The sequence below is a fragment of the Malassezia globosa genome (genome assembly GCF_000181695.2).
Source record: "Malassezia globosa CBS 7966 chromosome Unknown mgl_sf_13.1, whole genome shotgun sequence".
Taxonomy (NCBI): Eukaryota; Fungi; Basidiomycota; class Malasseziomycetes; order Malasseziales; family Malasseziaceae; genus Malassezia; species Malassezia globosa.
The window spans coordinates 19763-36449 of NW_001849858.1; the positions used below are offsets into that span (position 1 = coordinate 19763).

A 16687-nucleotide genomic window follows, 5' to 3' on the forward strand; every position below is an offset into this window, starting at 1 on the left:
CGAAAGAGCACAGAGCCTCTACACCCTTTTCCTGCGCTGCAGCATTCGAGTCAAGTGCCATGTCTCGCAGCAGGTCTGCATCGCGCGCATACTCATCGAAGATGGGATCGTCTTCGGATGGCGTGCGTTCAAATGTCTTGGCCATCTCTTCATACGCTGATAGCCGCGCCTTCCACAGCTTGGACGCCAGTCGGTCCCGCACCGGCATGCTCATCACATCATCGGCACTCCCGCCAGCGCCGCCGCCTCCTGACGCCGCCGAGTCTGCCATGACCGTGGAGGTCGTCGACGCGTTTGTTCGTGCCGACGCGTGTGTGGGAGGTGTTGGTGAATGTGAGTCATGTGACTCCGTGCGCGGCGCCAGGGCTCCAGTGGAAGAGGAAGCAGGGCGCGCTTGGCCTGTATCTGTCTTGCGCGGCAGGGCAAGCACGTGTCAAAGCGGGAGCCAACAACAACAACTACCATTATATTACATAGGCTAGCGCAGGGAAAAGGCTAAGGGGAAAAGAGGTACCTAAGAGAGAAAAAAAAAAGTAGTGGTAGGGTAAGCAAGCAGTCATCATACCGACTTCTGCAAAGTAGATGCATTCCCCTTGGAGCAACGATACAGCCGCACTAGGGGAGGACTGAAAGGGGGGGTGGTGGTGGGAGCCGGCAGCTCGACGACAGGTCTTGACCAGTGTCTCGTGTTCGCTAATGCCAAAGCCATTGCTCAATGGGCCGTAAGAGACAGTAAAGTACAAACGATAGACCAAGTCCGACCTCAAAGCCTAGATCACCAACATGGCGGCCCAGCGGACCAGTGAACCACGCCTGGTCCATGAACGGGATGATCAGACCCAGGGAGAGAACACTCGCTGTGATGGCTGCTATGCCAGGTGGTAATTTGCGCCAGTCATCCCAAATTGTCAGATCGTACGAAGACATGCGACAGCGGCGGATAACCACAAAGTCTGCACACACGACTCCGATGAACAAGCATGCCCAATACGCAATAACGCTCACAAAGTTTGTCAGCGCGGTATAAAATTCATTCTGCCCCACAATGGCTATCGGCAAGACAATTGCCATCGCAAAGATGGGAATGACAAATCTAGGCAGCACCATGAGTGGCGGAAAGGCTGTCTGGATACACAAACCCATCGAATAAAACGTGGTCATCATATTGCTCATGGCGGACAACGCTATTAGCACAGTGAGGAATTTGCCAAAATTGCCCAAATGCGACGACAAGACCAGATGGATGATGGGACCGGGCGATGGGTTCGAGGCTATGGCCTCGCGCCATGCAGGGACTGTATCAGCGGATGTCGCGAACGCGGCGCCAAGCATCATGATCGGCGGCGCAGAAAATATCAACGCCACAAATACTGCAACGAACAGCAGCCATGAAGATCGGTCTCGATGGTAATACATGCTCACATCAGACGAAAACGACGCATACGTCACGTAGTAGCCAGCATGCAGGCAACCCAATGCTAACACTGACTGCGACGTTGGCCGTGTCTCGTTAGGATCCGTGTGCAAGCCAGCTGGACCTGACTTGGCCTCGCCGGCCATGATGGCGAAGCTGATTAAGACTGGCAGCCAAAACACACAGTCTATCATGTTCAGCACGCGTATGCCACAAAACGACACAAGAAGCGCGAGTACGGTCACAATTACAATACCTACCGTCGCAGACATGGAGCCATGGGGCGACACTGCCTGCAATGTTTCGCCGGCAAGAATGCCATTTAGAATCGTGTACCCGATGCCTGTAATGGTTGCAAGTAGTGCAACTATCGAGGCGCCGACGTATCCAAAAGAATACCGGCAGTGCACCATTTGTCGCAGTCCCAGCTTATGCCCAAAAATCGAGAAACATGCCGGGAAGACGCCCCAGGCAATAAGAAAACCAAGCGTTGTGTAGGAAAAGTAGCGAAATCCGAAGCCCATTTGCGGTGCAAGCATACCTGTCGAGAAGCTTAAGACATTCAAATTCACACTGAGCCAGATGAGGGCGATGGAAAATGGATGCTTGAGCTGTTGCTCATCTGGCTTGATTGGCTCAATGTTGGTCCACTCCAACCAAGCAAAACCAGTCCATCTCGGACTGCTAAGCACTTGCCTGAATCGTTTATAGATACGTGGACTTTGTGAGTTGCGCTCCATGTCGTGCCCAAGATCTGCATCGATACTCTTCGTCTCGAGTGCACTCGCTTTGTCGACAGAACCAGCATTCGATATCGAAGTGTCCAGTGGCGCCATGGGTGATGCCTTTCACTGCTGAGCCACGAGTGATGGGTCTTGGACCACTCGCCATCAACCTAGGTCTATGCCTAGTCAAGAGGCTGGCTTCCTTGCCGGGCAGCGCTACTGACGATCAGGACTCGAATCGGTCACACGTTACTCCTCCTTTTCTCCACCTTGGCAATTTCGTCATCGGGGACGAACTGAGGGTGTGCCGTATGATCACCAACGTGCCGAGACTGTAGAAGACCCTAATCACGTGCGGATGAGCAGGGATGCAGGTATGTGCGGGACGCGAGGTTCGACACGCTCTGTGAAAGCGGTCCACAATTCCGTTATCTATGCAAGATTTTTCTCCATCTCTCTTGCATGCCAATGGGGGTAAGCGGGGTGCAACGCCCAGTGCGAGGGAAGAGGGGTTTATTTTCAGCTAAGCTCGTACATGAAAAGAACTATAGACTCAGAGACAAATCGGTATTTACGCCGACTTCTCTCCTTCCGCAGCAATAGCATCCTGGCCACGCGTCCGCGTGTGCTGTTCAAACAACTTGTCAAACAGCGCATCGTGACTGACGTCCTGTCCATTTTTGATCGCACGGTGGAACACGTGCAGAACTGAGTCAACATCTTCCATAGTCTGGTCCTTGATGTCGGCCATGACCTTGATACGGTTCGTTGCAGCCTTGACCTGCTCATCTGTCAGGTCCAGACCCAGCTGCTGCGCACGGCTCTTCACCGCATTCCAGCCAGTGAGACGGTGGCCAATCGACACGTAGCGGCTCATACCAAAGTCTTCCGGCCGCAGAATCTCGTACGTGCTGGGGTTGGCAAGGATGGCCTTGGCATGAATACCCGCCTTGTGCGTAAAGGCACAGTAGCCTGTTACTGGGTTGTTGAAGGGAATCTGCACTTGCACTGCATCAGCAACAATGTCTTCCACCTCACGAAGTGCCTTCAAGTTGTACTTCTTCATCACATAGTCGCGATCAGCTGCATACATGCGTGCAATGAAACCACCCAGACTCGGAATACCGTTGCGCTCACCAATGCCCAGTACGGATGTGTCGACGTGTGTGGCACCAGCCTCCAACGCTGTGTACGCATTGGCGATGGCGCAGCCAGTGTCGTTGTGGAAATGGCATTCAATATCACAGCCGACGACTCCGCGAAGCGTACGCACAAGGTCGTACACCTGGCGTGGATTCGCGACGCCTACCGTGTCGGCAATGCCCACACGGTTCACGCCCACCTTGTCGACAACCTGGTAAATGCTTAGCAAGTCAACCAGATCAGAGCGGAAGGAGTCTTCCGTTGAGAAACGGATCTCAATTCCCTTGCTCTTCACAAAGTTGATCACTTCGACAGCTGCCTTTGTAATGTACGTCATGTCCTTGCCGTGCGAGTACTCACGGAGGAACTTGGATGTTCCCATGACCACATCCACGCCGTCTACACCTGTTTCGACGGCGATCCGTGCATCGTCCATGTGGCAGCGGATGTGCGTGATGACCTTGGTGCGCAGACCCAGCTTGCAAATGGCCTCGCAGTCCTTGCGACTCTGCTCCGAGGCCGCTGGCGATGTCAGTTCAATGCAATCGACGCCAAAGTTGTCTAGGGCCTTGGCAATTCGAATCTTGGTCTCCGTGTCGAAGAAGGCATTGGCAAACTGCTCACCCTCACGAAGAGTCGATTCAATGATCTTGAAGTTCGACACATTGCTCAAAAAGTCACTGTAGCGGGATGCGCCAAAAGGCTGTACACCCTGCAATGCTGGATTCTCCGGGCGGGCTGGCGTTTCCACTGCACTGGAGCTATCGACAGCCACATGGTTGTCCTTCACATCTTGCGAGGCTTCGCCTTCGATGCGCTGCATCTTGCTTGGTCGTGAATTTTGACAATCACACATGATCAATCGGGTACTTCGTCGCTGGAGAAGAAACAAGACTCGTGATACCTTCTAGCCTTTTGGGGTAATCAGTGATAGATGACTCGTCCGATAGTTTTCATGAAATTACAGATTTACCATTTACTTGGAACTTCGCACACCATATCACGTGGCGCACGTTGTGGGCGCCAACCTTCTTTGTTGCGTGATAGCAGTGGTGGCGTGTATCGTTGCACTCACGTTGGACTCAAATCTAGTGCGTGCCTCGCTCATCATGACGGCAGTTTGAAAGGCTGGTCTCATGAGTGGGTCTACGTGCTTCGTTGGCAAGAGTGTATGCTCATGTTGCGGGCGATGCTGCAGATACACACGTGTTCCTATTTAATACATATTCTGTTTGTCATATAGCACTGACACAGTTCGACTGAAGTTGATACGTAGAGAGCGAAGTGATTCAAGTGGCTTTCTTTCATACCGGCCATCTGCGCATATTGAGATCCGTACTTTATGCTCACAGCGATGCACTCACTAGTGCCTCATCGGACCCACGGCTACAAATTCATAAGCTTTGGCAACCTTGTACGTCCATCCAAGCTTCGTTAATCTGCATGCTTCCATGCTAAGGAATCTACGAAAACGCTTTCGACATCAGAAAAAAAAAACACTTTGGGTTATTTATTCAGACTCAGGGGCCACACGGAGAAGCTTTTCATCTGCGCCCTTGCCGGTGAAGTCCCAACGGTTCTGTCGGTTAGAGCCTCTCTGTCCGAAAGAACGGACATGTAGATACGACGTACGTTAGAAAAGGAGCACAAGAAGAAGGTAGCAATTGGCACACCAAAACCCCAGAACGCAACTACAGGTGCATTCCTAGGCGTCCAGCGGAAACGCTGGTACATGGTGTTGTGCTGTCCAGTGTAAGCTCGTCTCACACTTGGTTTTACGAACCATTTGCTGCCACCGCTCAATCGCGGGATCAATCTTCACGGATCCTGCCATGTTAGAATTTTCTTTTGTATCTCTATGGAGACGTACGATGATGACCACCAGCCATATTGTCAATGTAAAGCGGACGACGTCGAAATACAGAAGCGAGTGATAAAGTCAGCTCAACCTGACGTGCCACAAAGCCCAATCTAAAAGGAGGGGGTGAGGGAGCTAGGGCCAGAGCGACGGTGCGTGTGGCCCGCTGACTAAACGGTATCACATGGCACACTACCTTCTTCCACCCCCTCCGACGCTGGTACTCACCTTCAGCCTGCAGCAAGCCGAAGGCGAACGGGTCGCGAGAGAGTCTTAGAGAGTGGTTGTCGTTGCTGGCTGTTCGGCTTATGAGCTGGCGCCGATCGCGTTTACAGTATGATGACACGGAGCCAGGCCCGCTGAGTGAATCTCATAAGTACCGGAGGGAGCGAGAGTCTGGGTATCGTGCGTCAGCTGGCCCGTCGTCGCGAGGTAAGGAATGGTCTAGGGAGCCCCGATCTTGGCGCGAGCGACGGGATCCAGAGTCTCATTCATGGCGCAGTCGCGATCGATATCGCGAAAGACATGAAAATGATCAGGGTGGGTGGCGCCGCGATCGCGAGCACAGTCCAAGACGATCACGCGAGTCACATCCGTACGAGTCACGATCGCATGAGCAACGAATGCGCGAACCATATGCACATGCATCACGGGCGCAGTCGTCCGATTCTGCGCAGAATTCTCATTCCAAACCATATACCCCGCCAACAGAGACGAATGCAGACTCGACTATGGAGCCTGATGCCGATCAAATAGCAGCGATGATGGGGTTCGGAAATTTTGGCTCTAGCAAAGTAGGTCCTCACGATGGCAATGCATCACACTCACACTAATCAGGGCAAGCACGTGGAAGATAATTCAGAAGGATTTGCGGATATACGAAAAGAGCACAGTTGGAGGCAGTATATGAATCGGTATGTACAGATTATCACTTATGTATATCACAGCAAAGGTGGCTTCAACCGGCCACTGGACAAGGTGTAAATGGGTTATGCTGTGCGTAAGGATGCTAGGGACGTAGCAAGGTCCTCATCACCTTTAGATAGAACGCCAAATGATGTTGACGACGAAATGGAGGGTGATTGCTTTGTCTCAGCGGTGCCAAAAAACTTGTTCGTTGCAGCATTGTTCGTGCTCGTCGTCGGTACCCTCGTGGGCTGGAGAACCATTCTCGCATCGCCATGATGTGCCCATCCAGGCGCCATTTTTTGAAGACGCTCCCGCTCCCTGCGTTCCCGGGCAAGTTGTTTCTCTTTCAAGAAAGATTCTTGCTCACTTCGCATTGCTCGAAAGCGCGAACTCGACAGGTTGGACGATGTTCTAACCAAGTCTTCAGCTCGATACGAATACACACAGTATGCGTCAATGTCCTCAGGTAGTGGGTGCATGTCGGCAGGGAATGTGACAGGTGGCGGAATCTGATACTCTGGATCCAGAACGAGCATCATATGCTGCAGCCATGATTGCTGAACAGCGTAAGGGACCATGTCTTCTGCGACGAACAAAGTGGATTCGAGCGATCCAATTCTTAGCTGTGTCTTGATTCCAAAGCACAAATTTCTGTGACTTCCTGAATTTCTGTGTCGTCTCTTACGTGGAGAAAGAAATTTGTGAGGAAGAAGGTGCGAGCAACACTTGCCGTCGCAACGATACTTTTCCTTTTACCTGCAAGTTTCCCTGGGCGATACGTCCCGGCTGCGCAAGCAAAGCAAGCTTCGCAGATTGATAAGTCAGCGGGAGGCAGTCTCAAGCAACGTATGGATCGAATAGCTCGTTGCTTTTGGCTACGAAGACCTACAATTCCACTGCCAAGTTGCGGCATTTCCTCGAGGATGTCTGCCACGCGCGAGCTCTGCACGGAACTCGAGCCCTCTTCCAAGCGCATAAAAACTGAGGACTCTAAGTCAGAAAGCCTCATGCCGTCGCAATCTCATGCGCTTATGCCACGATTCGAGCACGGACTATTTCTTGCTCCTATGGTACGGACAGGCTCGCTCCCATGCCGTCTCCTGTCGCTCGAATATGGTGCGAGTCTTGTATGGGGCCCAGAAGTCGTTGATCGAGCTATTATGGAGACTGAGCGCGATGTTGATCCAACCACAGGTGTGGTTGAGTTCAGAAAGGGCGACAAGCCCGTGTTTTCAACACATCCCATCGAAAGGCCGTATCTCATATACCAACTAGGCTCAGCCACGCCTGAGTTTGCTGCAGAGGCCGTAAGGATTGTCACTCAGCATGACGATGTGGCGGGTGTTGACTTAAACTGCGGGTGTCCCAAGCCATTTTCAACACTTGGCGGCATGGGTTCCAATCTGCTAAGCACGCCTGATTTGCTCTGCGATATCATCAAGGCCATGCGACGCGCAGCGCCACCACACGTGAGCGTTTCGTGCAAGATACGACTTTTGCCGACGCAGGAAGAAACGTTTTCCCTGGTCGAAAAAATTGTGCGTGCACGAGCGATTCGTGTGTTGACGATTCACTGTCGAACAAAGCCCATGCGGCCACGCGAGGCAGCACTTCTTGAGCGGTTTCGTGCAGTAGCAGAGCATGTGGCCAAGATTGCTAAAGAGACAGAACAAGATGTCACGGTCGTATGTAATGGCGACTGTTTCAGTGTTGCGGATATTCCCCATCTTCGTGAGCTCACAGGAGCGTCTTCGTTTATGATGGCCCGTGGTCCCGAGGCCAACATGTCATGCTTCCAGTCACAACGCGAGTGTACGGCGACGGTTCTTGCGCCGAAATGGCTTCGTTATGCAATAAGGACCAACAACCTTTTTGGTAACTCTAAGTACTGTATTACGCAGATGGCTTTCACTACGACCGCTGGTGCGAAAGACACGGACGCTGAGAAAATTTCGCCTCTGAAGAAGCGAGATCTGGTTGAAATACGCTCAGCACTGAGCGCGAGTCAGACACATGAGGACATGGCTCGAGCTTTGCACCTTCCGTGGCCGCTTGATACCTCCGATGTGCTTGAGCACCTGCAACGCAAGCTGGACGAACGAGCACGCTAGCATCATCGTTTATGTTCTGCGTACGCTCATGAAGAAAACTCGGCTGCACGAAATGAGTTGTGAATATTCCCGCCCCTTCCCCTTCAAACGCAAATGGTAGTGAAGGACTTGGATCTGTGTGTATAGGATAAACCAGACAAGATAGAGCAAGTTACGCCATGAATGAAGTGTGCATCCAATATGCGTCCGGCATTCTCTGCAAGGAAGGCCCTGATTCTTGCTTGCTGAGGACCTTGTCCCCTTTCGTTCTCATTTTTCCACAAGCTCCTCCTTCCGTTCTGACATGCCAAGAAATGTTGCGTTCTGACGCGCGAGCTCATGCATCAACTCGTCGTGCGCTGGCTGATCGACTCCACATACACACCTCCATTCATTCAGGTGCACGTACTGACCATCTTGGGATCCCACGGCCTGCCTTCCTCCTGTCGATTCGTAATGAGCCAAGTCAGCGGGGGCAAAGTGCCATCGTACCACGCACCTCCGTTTGACTCGCCGCTAAGCGGCGCTACTATTCATGAACTACGATGCTTGGATACAAAAGTCCAGCTCGGATTTCACCTTGTGCCGCACATTGCCAAGACGCTTATAACGGAGCTTCCGTCCAGTGCATATGTGCTTGTGACTGATACGAACCTCGCGAAGCTGGGCGCCATTGACAAGTTTCGCAAGGCATTTGAGGCGATACCAGGGGCACGGCTCCTCGTGTATGAGCTGGCACCTGGAGAAGAAAGCAAGAGTCGCGAGACCAAAGCGGCCATAGAAGACTGGATGTTGGAGCACCGTCTCACTCGCGACACTGTCGTCCTTGCGTGCGGCGGTGGAGTTATTGGTGATTTAGTCGGTTTTGTGGCCGCTACGTTTATGCGTGGCCTGAAATATGTACAGATTCCTACTACCCTGTTGGCTATGGTCGACTCGTCGGTTGGTGGCAAAACGGCGATTGACCACCCGCACGGGAAAAATCTGATCGGCGCATTCCACCAGCCACGCTATGTATTTATCGATGCTGCTTGGCTCCTTACCCTACCTGAGCGAGAGTTCAGCAATGGCATGGCTGAGGTTATCAAAACCGCGGCGATTTGGGATGCGGCTGATTTTGAAAAGCTTGAGAGTGAATCGGCTTCGATACGCGCCGCTGTGATGGGTGATGAGGCCCGTCAGCAAAGTGCAGCGCAGGGACACACACTTGCCACGCGCACGTCGTCGCAGAGTTTGTTGCTCGATGTAATTCGTGGAAGTGTGGGAGTGAAAGCCCACATCGTGACCATTGACGAAAAAGAGACAGGCTTGCGGAACCTCGTGAATTTCGGCCATTCTGTTGGCCATGCAATTGAAGCTGTCTTGACACCCGACATCCTGCATGGCGAATGTGTGGCTGTGGGCATGGTGCTGGAGGCAGAAATTGCGAGACTCGTGCATGGTCTTCCGCAAGTCGCGATCGGTCGGCTCGTTCGCTGTCTGCGTCTGTACAATTTACCAGTGACACTTGCTGATGCACGCATCATGGCACTGTCGAAAGTGCGCGAGCTCACAACCGCCCGAGTTTTGGATATTATGCGTGTTGACAAAAAAAATGCTGGTGCTCAGAAAAAGATTGTCTTGCTCTCGCGCATTGGTGCGACGGTGGAAGAGCGAGCAAGCACTGTATCAGATGCAATGATCGAGCGTGTGCTTGCGCCCGCCATGTTGGTGCGTGAATCCGTCAGTGCGCCAAGGCCCCCCCTTACGATTCACACGCCCGGGTCAAAGAGCGTGTCGAACCGTGCACTGGTTCTCGCAGCTCTTTCTGGCGGAACATGCCGCCTGCGTCATCTTTTGCACTCTGACGATACCCAAGTGATGATGCAAGCGCTGGCCCAGCTCCGCGCTGCGGACTTTGCTTGGGAAGACAATGGCGCGACGCTTGTGGTACATGGCCAGGGAGGCCGGGTCCTGGCGTCGGACGAACCGGTCTACCTCCAGAATGCTGGTACTGCTGCGCGCTTTGTGACTGCTGTTGCATGTCTAGCTTCTTCTGCTTCTTGCAGTGGCTCGGACGAGTCGTCTTGCCATGGCGTTGTACATCTTACGGGCAATGCAAGAATGAAACAGCGTCCTATTGGCCCATTGGTTGATGCGCTCCGATCGAATGGTGCGAGGATCGATTACGTGGAGCAGTCAAATTGTTTGCCACTGAATGTCACTGCTTCCGGCGCACTTCAAGGTGGTCGTATTGAACTGGCAGCCGACGTCTCGTCCCAGTACGTATCGGCGGTGCTACTTTGTGCGCCATACGCACAGAATGATGTTGAACTCGCACTTGTCGGTGGCAAAGTCATTTCCCAGCCGTACATTGACATGACGATCGCCATGATGCAGTCTTTTGGCGTGCGCGTAGAGCGAGTGGCAGAGCATGTGTACCGGATTCCACGCACCACGTACGTGGCACCATCAACCTATGAAGTGGAATGCGACGCTAGCAGTGCGACTTATCCACTGGCCATCGCGGCCATCACTGGCACGACCGTGACCGTGCCGAGTTTGGGCCGGGCAAGTCTGCAAGGCGACGCTGCGTTTGCTCGGAAAGTGCTTGCGCCTATGGGATGCCAAGTCGAGCAGAATGACGTCTCAACAACGGTGACGGGTCCGCCTGTTGGCATGCTGAAGGCGCTTGGCGCCATCGATATGGAATCGATGACCGATGCTTTCATCACAGCCGCCATGCTATTTGCTGTTGCCACTGCCCCGTGCGATGAATATGCTTCCTCGTCGACATCGGCTTCGCCATCGTCCACCCGCATAACGGGCATAGCCAACCAACGCGTGAAGGAGTGCGATCGTCTGCGTGCTGTCGTAACGGAGCTTGCCAAGCTCGGCGTTCGTGCTGTCGAGCACGATGACGGCATCGAAGTGTTTAGCACACCGATCTCACAGCTCTTGCCGCATGCCTCGATTTACTGCTACGATGACCATCGCATTGCCATGGCATTCAGTGTGTTGGCATGTGTCGTGCCAGGGGCAGGCACTGAGATCCAGGAAAAGCGCTGTGTGGAAAAGACATGGCCGTCTTGGTGGGACGTGCTCGGCGGTCCGCTGAACGTTCCAATCGCTGGTGCACGTCTGAACGATGCGCTGGTCTCTCTCGTAGCACGATCGCGTCAACGTGGCCCTCCCACTCCTACTACGCTGTACGGAAGAGACGCTTCTATTGTGCTGATCGGCATGCGTGCGTCGGGCAAGTCTCATGTGGGTCGGTCGCTTGCAAAACTTTTGCACCGGACGTTTGTGGATGCCGATGTGGTTTTTTCGGACATGTACGATATTGGCGCGTTCGTGCAAGACCATGGCTGGGACGCTTTCCGTGCAGAAGAATCGCGCATCCTAGAGAGTCTACTAACGCAATGTAGTGTGGGTCACGTCATTGCGCTTGGCGGAGGCGTCATCGAGTCGGCAGCGAGTCGTGCACTGCTGGCTCGTTTCCGCGAGCATGTGGGCCCAGTCGTACACATTGTTCGTGACTTTGCACTGATTGAATCGTTCCTCGCAACTAGCGATCGTCCTGCCTATGGCGAGCCGCTCGCTGATGTGTATGCGCGGCGCCTGCCTCTGTATGCGGAGTCATCGTGCATGGAGGCTGTAAACACGGGCAATGATGCTGCGCTTGCTCTGTCGCGTCAGCTCCGCACACCCCTTGGCACACCTGTGCCTATATCGCCCGCATTTTTCTTGTCGCTGACGTTCCCACGTGTTCAGGACGCGTGGTCAATCTTAGATCATGCTTCCGCTGGTGTAGATGTGCTAGAGCTACGCGTGGATTTGCTGCATGCGGACGGTCAACCCAGCATCGACGACGTCCGTGAGCAAGTCGCATTGCTGCGACAGTACACATCATTACCTATCCTCTACACCGTCCGGAGTGTATCACAGGGCGGTCGTTTGCCAGACGAGGCGAATGAAGCCTACTTTGCACTCACGCGCCTTGGCCTGAGAATGGGCTGTGAGTATGTGGATATCGAATTGACGCGGCCGTCGGACGGCATTGAAGAGCTCGCACAAGCAAAAGGTCAAACGCGCATCGTAGCTTCGTTTCATGACACGTCTGGTACCATGCACTGGATGGCGCCGGCCATGCGTCGGCTGTATACACGAGCGTGTGTTTTGGGTGATATCGCGAAGCTCGTGGGATTCGCACGCACTTGGCAGGACTCGCTGGATCTTGAGTCTTTCCGCACCCGCGTCGCTCAGGAAGCGCCATTCCCGCTCATTGCCATCAACATGCAAGCCGCTGGTCAGCTATCCCGCATCGTGAATCCACTCTTGACGCCCGTGACACATCCCGCGTTGCCTGTGCCCGCAGCGCCTGGTCAGATGAGCGTGCGTGACATTCACCATGCGCGACACCTGCTCGGCCTGCTACCCAAGCGCCACTTTTTCCTGTTTGGCTCACCCATCACGCATTCTCAAAGCCCTTTGATCCACAACACTGCTTTTGAGCTTCTTGGTCTTCCACATGTGTATGCGCGACATGAGACGGATAGTGTGGATGCCAGTGTGGAAGCACTTGTGCGGGCCGGCGACTTTGGTGGCGCGAGCGTCACGATCCCCCACAAGTTGAGCATTATGCAGCTGCTTGACTCTGTGTCGCCTCATGCACAGGTCATTGGCGCAGTGAACACAATTGTTCCGCATCGCGACGAGACAACAGGTCATATGGCTCTTCATGGTGAAAATACGGATTGGCGAGCTATAGTTGATCTTGTGGCGAAGCACGACGGCGGCCGCACCCGTGCATGTACGGCTCTCGTGATTGGCGCTGGTGGTTCTGCCCGCGCCGCCCTGTATGCGATGCACAAACTCGGCGCTTCGCGTATCCTCTTGTACAACCGCACATTCGAAAAGGCTGTCAATTTAGCAGAGCAAGTGCCGGTGGAGTGGCGGGTTGAGCCGGTCGACTCGTTGGCTCTTGCCGCTAAGGCAAAACCAAATGTGATTGTGAGCAATGTACCAGCACAAGGCACGTCCTTTACCCCTGGTGGTGCCGACATTGTGCTTCCGCTTGATCTTTTGTCATCCGACGGTGGTGTAGCGATCGATATGGCGTATCGGCCAGAAATCACACCGTTGCTGACGTTGGCACAACAGCATCAGTCATGGCATGGCGTACGAGGCATCGAGATTCTACTTGCCCAAGCATTCCATCAATTCCGCTTATGGACAGGACTACCGCCTCCGTGCTTGGACATTGAGACGACCGTATATGCGGCGTACCGAGCTGCAGCGGCGTCTATGTAGTGTATGATCCTTTGATTCTTGGTTTTTAGTACCGAACTCCGCGTCTTGAGTGCACTAGCGAGTGGTGTGTATGTGGGAAAGTCACCCAGATTAGCTTGATCCTACATGCATGACGAAGGAGAAAAGTATAAAAATAGAAAGTAGCCTCTCATCAAATCGGATTGGACCCTCTTTAGTGGCTTGCTCCGAAATAGGTCGCACTTGAGGACATCCGTCTATATGGGCGAGGCGGTTGTGTACGTCTCAATACTGGCCCACATTACCTGACCACGTGACTTTCATGGCGCTGTGGGGTTACTATGCTGAATGAGTGACAGTGGAGGCCCCACGCGCTCGTCCTGCTACCCGCCTCGTGGCCTGGCCGACCGGACGTCGCCCGCCAATGAATGTGTGAATACAATCCCCCAGCCTAGTCTTGGAAACCCATATACCGCCGAGGCACTGACCGACGGCCTGTGGCGTACACTTGACCAAATTTTGAACGCCGCGCCAGATCGTGTCTCCCTGGGCGCGTCACAAGTAGCATCTAGCCCGAGACCTATGGTGCACATTGCTCCGGCGTGCCTACCACGAGTAGGCATGCCTTACATGCTCGGGTGTGCGTCGCATCTGGGCATGGCATCGACCACACGGTTTGCCTCAGTACGCACCGCCATGACATCTGCATGTTTGCGATGGTCTGGTAGAAGCACAACGAGTGGCCATAGTATCGGTCGCCTAGTTGGTGCTGGTGGTGGTGGTGCGGGATTCCCCGTCTCGACACCGTCTCTTTCGCGCTCGATCCATACTACTCGCACCGCACACCGTGTGTCAGGAACCAGCGATCGCGAGACAACACCATTGAATGCGAGCACAGGGGACAAGCCAAAGACGCCAAAAGACAGGCCTAGCGCCTTCTCGCAGGTCGTCACGACGATGCGAGAAATGGCGACGTCCCGGCGTGCTGATGCCGGTGGTAATGCGTCACAATTCCCGGCGGTACGCCGATTGCTAGCGCTCATGCGTCCTGAGTCGCGGCGAATTGGACTTGCTTTGACTCTCCTGTTTATTGCCTCCAGTGTGTCGCTCTCTGTGCCGTTTACGATCGGCAAGGTCGTTGACTTCTTCTCGTCACCAGGTGCAACACTGCCGCTGGGCCTCAGCATGTCGACCGTTGCAATCCTACTGCTCTGTGTCTTTGCCACAGGCGCCGTTGCTCGTGCGAGCTCGAACATTTTGCTCGAGCTCACGGGTGTGCGTGTGATTCAGCGCATGCGTGAACGAGCATTTGCGAGTGCATTAAGGCAAGATGTCGCTTTCGCTGACAAGGGCGCTGGCGACACTGTGAGTCGGATCAATATGGACTGCAACCTTGTGGGCGGCGCGATTACGACCGATTTGGCCGACGGACTCCGCTCCACGCTCACTGTCGCTGCTGCATGCTCGGCTATGTTCTATATTTCGACCAAGCTAACATTGGTGATGATGCTGGTGATCCCTCCAGCCGCGCTCGGTGCAGCGTTCTATGGACGCTTCCTGCGCAATCTGACGAACCAGACGCAAAATGCTGTCGGCGAGATGACTCGTACGGCCGAAGAGCGCTTGTCGCCGCCGGCGTTCCGCACGATCACGGCCTGCAACATGCAGGAGACCGAGTCGAGGCGATTTGATGCAAAAGTGCGTGACATTACCGCGCTGCAGACGAAGGAGGCTTATGCCGGTGGCATATTCCACTCAGGTCTCGGGTTTGTAGGCAATTGTGCTATTGTCACACTCCTGACGTATGGTGGACACCTCGTGAGCCTTGGACAGCTTACAGTGGGTGATCTGACGTCCCTGCTCATGTACACGGCATACCTGGGTGGCGGTGTAATGCTTATGACGAGCTTCTTCACATCGCTGATGAAGGGCGTCGGTGCCGGTGCGCGTGTCTTTGGCTTGCTGGACCGGACGCCTATGATTCGCTTGGGTGTTGGCGAAAAGCTCGACAGTTCGCACATTGACAAACGCGGTGCTCGCATCCAGTTCGATGATGTGCACTTCCGGTACCCCAGCCGGCCCGACATGCCGATCCTGGCCGGCGTCAACGTCGATATTCAGCCAGGGACGAGTGTAGCGTTAGTTGGCGGCTCTGGTGCCGGCAAGTCGTCGATGCATGCTCTCATGATGCGCTTCTACGAGCCAGACGCTGGAACTGTGCGTCTGGACGGTCACGATATTCGCACATACACACCCGAGTCACTTCGCTCCGTCATGAGTATCGTCCCGCAGGAACCAGTGTTGTTTGAAGGCACGATCGCCGACAATATCACATATGGCACTTCTGGCGTGACTCGTGAGCAGATGGAGCGTGCAGCTCAAGCAGCCCATTGCATTGAGTTTGTGAGGACGATGCCGCAAGGTTTCGACACGGTCATTGGGCCCCGTGAGCTCAGTGGTGGCCAACGGCAGCGCATCGCCATTGCGCGCGCGCTTGTACGTGAGCCGAGTGTGCTTCTGCTCGATGAAGCGACATCGGCACTCGACTCGGCGTCAGAGCTTTTGATCAACGAGGCCATCACGTCGATCATCAAGAATGGTCGCACGACGGTGTGGATTGTAGCTCATCGTTTGAGCACTGTGCGTGCCGCCGATACCATCATGCTGCTGGAGAACGGCCACATCGCTGAGATGGGCTCATTTGAGCAGCTGGATCAGCCGGGCACGCGCTTCCGCTCGCTCATGCAGTCTCAGCTGAGTGCGCCCACTTCGACGGCATCCACCACGTCGACAGGGCGAGCATTCCCACCCTCCAACGCGCGTTCCTATTCGACAATGCTGCCGCACTCGCCGTTACGTCGAAGACATGTGCCTCAGACCCCTGCATGGAGCGTGAATGATGCACTTGCATCCTCGCTTGAAAATGAGCATGCAAAGCCCACGCTAGATCATGCCAAGTTGGAGCGCTTGCACCGACTAGCTGCTCTTGACCTGCCAGCAGACAAGGACAGTATGCAGCGGCTATGTGCCGAGCTCGAGACTCTTGCTGCAGTCATGCATTTGGCACACCAGCTTCCTGATGATGCGTCGCTTGACGAAATACCGAATGAACCGCCCATCACTACGGTTCGTGGAACTCGGCAACGCTCGCAGCCTGACGAGGGCACACAGCCCATCCCTCGTTCCACTCTGGAAGCAGGGGGTGGTCAGTGGCGCGCCGGGTACATTGTATCCAAATAAGACTGGTACAACACTGCATATCTAGCGCAGCGGTTGTCCACCGTAGGTAGGAAATGCA

The 16687-nt window shown here is 54.3% G+C and overlaps 5 protein-coding genes across 5 annotated transcripts; 3 read left to right on the top strand and 2 right to left on the bottom strand.

The window, feature by feature from the left end:
* Positions 1-693: 693 nt before the first annotated feature.
* On the bottom strand, positions 694-2250 carry MGL_3986 (uncharacterized protein; the record flags this gene model as incomplete). The annotated part of the gene is made up of 1 exon (XM_001728767.1): positions 694-2250. The coding sequence occupies one exon, from the start codon at positions 2248-2250 to the stop codon at positions 694-696; it is 1557 nt and encodes a 518-aa protein (XP_001728819.1).
* A 460-nt stretch (positions 2251-2710) lies between these two features.
* MGL_3987 (uncharacterized protein) lies at positions 2711-4138 on the bottom strand (the record flags this gene model as incomplete). Its single annotated transcript, XM_001728768.1, has 1 exon — positions 2711-4138. One exon carries the CDS (start codon positions 4136-4138, stop codon positions 2711-2713), a length of 1428 nt encoding a protein of 475 aa, XP_001728820.1.
* Positions 4139-6972: 2834 nt separating this feature from the next.
* On the top strand, positions 6973-8160 carry MGL_3988 (uncharacterized protein; the record flags this gene model as incomplete). Its single annotated transcript, XM_001728769.1, has 1 exon — positions 6973-8160. The coding sequence occupies one exon, from the start codon at positions 6973-6975 to the stop codon at positions 8158-8160; it is 1188 nt and encodes a 395-aa protein (XP_001728821.1).
* A 435-nt stretch (positions 8161-8595) lies between these two features.
* On the top strand, positions 8596-13431 carry MGL_3989 (uncharacterized protein; the record flags this gene model as incomplete). The annotated part of the gene is made up of 1 exon (XM_001728770.1): positions 8596-13431. The coding sequence occupies one exon, from the start codon at positions 8596-8598 to the stop codon at positions 13429-13431; it is 4836 nt and encodes a 1611-aa protein (XP_001728822.1).
* Positions 13432-13971: 540 nt separating this feature from the next.
* MGL_3990 (uncharacterized protein) lies at positions 13972-16629 on the top strand (the record flags this gene model as incomplete). The annotated part of the gene is made up of 1 exon (XM_001728771.1): positions 13972-16629. One exon carries the CDS (start codon positions 13972-13974, stop codon positions 16627-16629), a length of 2658 nt encoding a protein of 885 aa, XP_001728823.1.
* Between the last annotated feature and the right edge of the window lie 58 nt (positions 16630-16687).